At 34.7% G+C, this 6,873-nt stretch overlaps 1 protein-coding gene across 1 annotated transcript in view; it reads right to left on the bottom strand.

Moving 5' to 3' along the window:
- Positions 1 to 6,873, bottom strand: part of si:dkey-246g23.2 (solute carrier family 66 member 2) — a 70,863-nt gene that overhangs the window by 58,633 nt on the left and 5,357 nt on the right. Inside the window, exons 4-5 of the mRNA XM_056478060.1 lie at positions 5,777 to 6,019; positions 4,211 to 4,344 (exon numbers count right to left, since the gene is read on the bottom strand). Of these exons, the coding sequence (XP_056334035.1) occupies positions 4,211 to 4,344; positions 5,777 to 5,976 (334 nt within the window). The 5' untranslated portion in view covers positions 5,977 to 6,019. The remainder of the gene's footprint in view (positions 1 to 4,210; positions 4,345 to 5,776; positions 6,020 to 6,873) is intronic.

The following is a 6,873-nucleotide window of genomic DNA, read 5'->3' as shown; positions in this document are numbered from 1 at the left end:
ACTCCAATGACTGTAATTGAGTAGTTTTACTTTCATTCGAGTACATTTTGTGTTGTATCGGTACTTTTACTCCACTACTTCAACCTGCAGTCACTACTTTATTTCTTTCTTGACTATGGTGATTGGCTAAAGTAGAATAATCAGTCCTGCGATGCTTGTCCAATCAAATCGCACACAGAAAGTAAATTGCATCATACTGAACAACCTCAAGACATGGGCACTTTATAAATGCAGCAAACCTTTTGGAAGCATTAAAAATGTTCACACACAGCCAACGGTGCAATCAGTGATTAAAAGGCTCTCATATGACGGGAGAACCCCATGTCCGTACTATTCTGGATCCAGCACACACCCTTCCCTAATGCTTCAACTGTAACTGGACACCTTTAGTGCCATTCAGGCACACCCGCTGACACACACACACCATTGCTCTCTGAGAGTGCCTGTTTAGCACTGAAACTGTTATTAGCAGACATGCTATGGGTTAAGATTTAAGCCCCTTTCACAACTAGGACGGCAACTATAATGATAACTACAATATATGAGCATCGGGTTTGTGTTCATGGTGGTGTGTTCAGCTCTCATTGTGTTTGTGCATTTGAATTAGTAAAATGCAGAGCAGAAATTCCACTTTTTTACAAGTTACTTCCACTTTCGCTTTGATGTGAATGCATCCTTAACTTTCTATGGGGCATTGAACATGGACATAGGCCACATTCAAACACATACAAATATAAAGAAATCGTGTAAATACAACCTTACAGAGACAGAAATGACATGCCATGATGTAAATAACAAGGCCTTATAGTAGTAGGGGAACATGACATGCTGTAAACATGCCTCTTATGCAAGCAGAATATATTATTATCATAACTAAATTATTATTTTTGCTTAATCACACCTTTGAATGATTATGTAATCGTGGCATACATAATCATGATTAGAAATTCAATAAATTATGCAGCCCTAATTCTGAATCTGATTTTAAAGAATTCTTAGTCTTTGTTATTTTATTAATAGGTGTTGTAATGTGTTTATTTACTGTGTGTATTTAGAACCAATATAAATGATACGCAGTATAGTTATAATACTTAAAATGTACAAACGTGGGCTTTTGACAAACATGATTTAAGGCAGATAGGTTATAAATAAAAAAACTAAGTCTAGAGAAAAATTTATGTTGTGCTGTTGCACCTATAAAAACAAAATATGACTACATTCAGTCAATTAAAATATAGAAGACTGAATTCAGATGATAAATAAAAACCTGGAAACTGTGGTAAGTTTAAAAAACACAGCCAGTTGATTAGTATAACTCCTCTTTCCTGTTTGACTGACAAAGATGTATTACATAAAATTTACATTTATTTAAAATATGTTTGAAGCAAAATTATGGTAATTTGGTGAGCAATTTAAAAACATAACTCTTAATTTTATTCATCTTGAATTTTGATTAAAAATAATTCATACTGGGGTTGTCAAAACATAAACCTCATTATTTGGTTGTTATTATTCAACGATTGTTAAGTATCTCAATTAAAACAGTTTTTTTTTCTTTTTCTGAGATTTCCATTTAAACTTTCAAGGAAAGTTTTTTCACACACCTGTCAAAACTCTCAGGTGTTCCAAAACAGTTTTCAACTTCAGTATCAGGTGATTTAGTTGGTAAGTTAAACTAACTAAACAGATTCAAAATGCTGAGTTTTTTTAAAGGGGTCTTATTATGCTGTTAAACTTTTAGAATTTTGCTACAAAGTTATATTGTTTCTGAAAGATATAGTGTCTGAGATATATTGTTTTTGAAAAAAATCTAATTCTAAATCAAACCTATAAGAATTTGAATGTTTAAGAGTAAAATGAGGGGCAAAACAACAATACCATTGCTACTCTAATATGTTCTGCATGACCCTCTTGACAAATATTCCCAGCTCAAACTGATTATACTGTGAAATTTCTAATATTCAGTTTCTCAGATTTGTGTAAGAGCACGTATTTCATTGTTTAATCATCTTAATAATGATCATATTAGTTGATCTTGCAGAGCAGAAGATGGGTTGAGGTGGAGAGATTGAAGCTGCTGGATTTACAACATGTAAACCCATCAACTTCTTCCAAAATACATGAAATTAAGAAATCAAAAAATAAAGTAAAAGTTCTAGTTACCTAAACGGTGTTTATCTGTTGTAAATATAACACACATTGTCAGATAATCTGTAAAATGATTATCATTGTGTCATCACCGTAGACATCAGCATGTATACAGAAGAATTATTGCTGTTTGGGAAAAGGGTGAGGCAGTACTGAAACACTGTCTAGCTATTTGCCAATCACAGCACACTGGGAGAGCTAACCAATCATAACATATTTAGTTTTTCAAAAGTTGGGTTTTATCTAACTTTGAACTAATTGAGCTGTTAGGACCAGGCTGGGGAGAAAGGTATTGCAATAATGTAAATAACTTGAAAAATTGAGTTTTTTTTAAATTAATAACGATGATAGCATGTTTTACTACACTCCCCTAACAGAATCAAGACTTTCAAAAAGAGCACAATAGGACTCCTTTAAGTTGAACAGTGTGTGCCGGTCAGCATTTACATACTCTACACACTTCTTAAAGTGAAGAAGAGCTGTAGCCTCCTGCTTAATCAATCAACGTGACAGGTAAATTAGGTCTCTGTCTGATTTCACATTCAATTTTCTAATTATTACCCCATAGCAAAATGTTATCATCCAAAGCTCCTTCTCAGACAGCGATCTCATAAACTCACTAGAGATTGAGTTTCTTCTTGCACACCCAGAAAAAGCCAATCAGCTGGAGCATAGCTGTATCATAAATCAATGCTGTGGAAGAGCAGAAAGGAAACTACACACAGTTTGTGCCCTGGTTCCACGTGATGCCAATATTCTCAGACGCTTAACATCTTCATTATAAATGAATGTGCGACTAGACTGGCGCCGCTGGCGATGAGTAACATTCACGCTGTTTTAATCGCATCTACATGACAGCAGAGACAGAGGTGATAACTGTTTAGCAATGTTATTGTATGCTGGAGTTTATATAGCATTCAAATCACCTCAGGCGATGACACAACACTTGAATAATGAAAGGCCTCATGACTGATTGGAACTAGCACTTTTACCAATTTCTGCAAGCATCACAGAGATTATAACTGCTTTTTAAAGATTCATGTGATAATATGTTCCCCCCAAAATATTGGATTTTAAAACGTGCTTAAAAGATCTATCATGCATCCATCCAATTTTCCATCCATCCATCCAAACAATTATCCAATCATCCATACAATTATCCATCCATCGATCCATCCACACAACCAATTATGATTCCTTCATCCATCCACATATTCAACAATTCATTCATTCATTCATTCATTCATTCATTCATTCATTCATTCATTCATTCATTCAATCCATCCATCCACACATTCATTCATCCACCCAAACAATTATCCAATCATCCAATCATCCATACACCCATTAATTCATTCATCCATCCATACATCCAACCAATCCCTTCAATTATCCATCCATCTATCCATCCACATGTAAATTCATCCTTCAACGCAACCATATATTAGTCCACCCACCCATTCATTCATCCATCCATCCATTCAATTATCCATCTATCCACATATCCATTTATTCATTCATTCATTCATTCAATGATCCATCCATCCAATTATCCATCCATATATCCATATACACACCCATATATCCATCCATACATCCATCCATCCATGCAATTATCCATACACTCATATATCCATCCATACATCCATTTATCCATCCATATATAATTTAATTAATTCATTCATTTATCCAATGATCCATGCATCCATTTATAAGTCCACCCATTCATTCATTCAGAAATTGGCTTGGTAAAATGGTTTTGAACAGTTTTTTATTACAAACAAGCATATTGCATAAATATTTAGGCCTAAATAAAAAATTAAGATGTATTTGTATTGCATATAATAATTTACTGTTACACATATAATGTTTTTGCTTTTTTAGTGATCGAAGATGCAGCCATGGTAAGTAACAGACACTTATATTTTTTTAAAGCATAAAGCAAGATACTAAACTGAGCAGTAGTTACAAAAAGAAAACATTTGCAAAAGCACTGCCTGAGCAAACCATTTCACAGTAAGTTTGAAGCTGCTGCTGGATGGAGAGGATTGAATATGATTACCTGTGATGTGGTGCTGTTTGGTACTGACGCGGTTGCTGCTCTGGATTGAACAGCACAAATGCAGCATCGCCAACATGGTGAGAATCATCACCACACTCTGCAGAAGCAAAGGCAGCTCAAACTGTTTGCCTATCCTGCAAAACAATCAAATTTGTCTCAAGAGAAGCCAAATAGAAATTCAAAAATAACCACTTTTTTAAAAATTGTTTCTCAGAGATTTTTTCCAACTGCATGCCATTGGGTGAGCGACTGTTGTACATTGCAATGTACATCCAAATAATAACTGATCTGAGAAATGTGGCAAACAACATAGCATCTTTTTACCTGATTTTCCAGTTATTGCATTTTATTTTTTGTTCATTTACTTAATATTTTTTTAATTTTAATAATTTAAAACGTTTTTTAACGTATATTTTAAATTTATTTAAAGTCATATTTAAATGTTGCAATGGTATTACTCATGGCCTGATAAAATTGCACAAATAAAAATGAAATTAAAATAAAATTATTTTAACCAGACGTTGATTAGATAGGCAAATACAAAAAAGGAAAAAGAAAATAAGCGAATATATGGCTGAGAAATATACATCAAACAATTCATCAAGCAAATCAAGTATGACATTCTGATTAAAATGATGACATAAAAAGACAATATTAAATACAGAAATAAAAAAAAAATTATATTTAAATTGAAACAAAATGCAAGGACAAATTGGCAACAAAAAGAGGATTAAGAAAGTCCTTTGGTGAACTTCCATTACTGTACATGCTGATTTTAGAAGTATTTTCACAAAAAGTCACATAAATATCATACTGACAAAAATAATATTTTTGATAACAGAGGCAAAACAAAAAAAAAACAAACAAAAACAAAACAATAAAAAAAAAAACTAAAAAACTAAACAAAACCAAGAACAAAACAAAACACAAAAAAAAACAAACAAAAAAAACTGAACAAAACACAACACAAAACTATAAACAACAAAAAACTAAACAAAACAACAACAAAACTAAAACAAAACAAAAACCAAAGACAAAAACGCAAAGCAAAACAAAAACAAAACTCAAAAACAACAACAAAACCCAAAAACAAAACAAAAACTAAACAAAAAAAAACAAAACAAAACCAAATCATACCAAAAAACAAAACATTCATTCGTTCATTTTCTTTTCGGCTTACTCCCTTTATTAATCTAGGGTTGCCCCAGCGAATTGAACCGCCAACTTATCCAGCATATGTTTTACGCAGCAGATGCCCTTCCAGCTGCAAACCATCACTGGGAAACATCCATACACTCTCAATCACACACTCACACTCATACACTACAGTCAATTTTAGCAGACCCAATTTACCTACCACATGTCTTTGGACTTGTGGGGGAAACCGGAGCACCAGGAGGAAACCCACGCTAACACAGGGAGAACATGCAAACTTCACACAGAAACGCCAACTGACCCAGTCGAGGCTCGAACCAGCGACCTTCTTGCTGTGAGGCGAACGTGCTACCCCCTGCGCCACCGCATCACCCAAAACAAAACAAAAAAACAAAGCTAAACAAAACTCACCAGAAGAAAATGCGGAGTATATTAGCGACGAGCAGCACCAGACAGACTCTTGTTGAGAATCCCTCTGCATTGCTGGTCCTCTGGATCTCCTGGTACTGCGGGACATACGGCACCGCGCCCCCAAAAACCATCACGCCAGAGGCCATCCAGGACAACAGTGTCCATGAGCTCTCCATGCTCTCCTCTGACCCCTGCTCCATCGCTCAGTCCTCAAGAAAACACCGTCTTTTATACTTCCATTCCCTGCAAGAAGAAAAAAAAACCTTGAGTACAGATGAAATTAAGAAATTAGTAGCTTAAACTAATAAAAGAGGTATGCATTTACTGTATAGAAACAAGCCCGTAAAAAGCAACAGTGCCACCTTCAGTAACCTTAAAGAGACTGATTTCAAACCTTTACGTTTTTTCTTTCTTTCAATTGATATATATTAAAATATATATATAAAAAACCTACAGGAGTCAATTGATACAGTTTTTTTTCTGTTCAGCAGAAGACAGACAAACATAAAGGCTTATAGCTTGATTAAATTAATTGACATTTTGGGGTGAACGATCACTTAAAGCTTTCACAGGACAACATTAGCGAACAGATGAACACATTGTTAATGATTCATGCACCCTATTTCTGGACATGCAGAGTCCTTTTCACATTCGTCAGGAACAGTAACAGTCATCTACAGGCTGCCACCCAATCCGACAATATCTCAGCTAAACAGGCTGTTTGTGCACTAAATGATAAGGCTGTTCTTTGTCTCCGACCAGGCAAATGTCTCTTCAAAACATGAGCTGAGTCACAGGTTCTGCTGAGAAGTGTTGAAATAGTTATGAGCTTACGCTGCAAAGCATCATTTCCCCAATTCAGCACAAGTGTCGGACAGAAATATTTCCTGAGGGTGTGGACAGTTTTAAAAGGACACAGGAAAAGGATTGAGATGCAAGAATTTGCCTGGAAGTTTATACTGACATTGTGTTCTTGTGCACATGACAGCTGTGTTATTGCATTTGATTATTTTTATATGTTTTTTATGTCATTCTGATCTACACCAGCATCTTTGCAGCTCAAAATAATTTTTTTTAGGTTAATGAAATTCAAATAT

This window comes from Danio aesculapii, chromosome 18 (genome assembly GCF_903798145.1).
Source record: "Danio aesculapii chromosome 18, fDanAes4.1, whole genome shotgun sequence".
Taxonomy (NCBI): Eukaryota; Metazoa; Chordata; class Actinopteri; order Cypriniformes; family Danionidae; genus Danio; species Danio aesculapii.
This window is presented reverse-complemented; position numbering and strand designations above follow the sequence as displayed.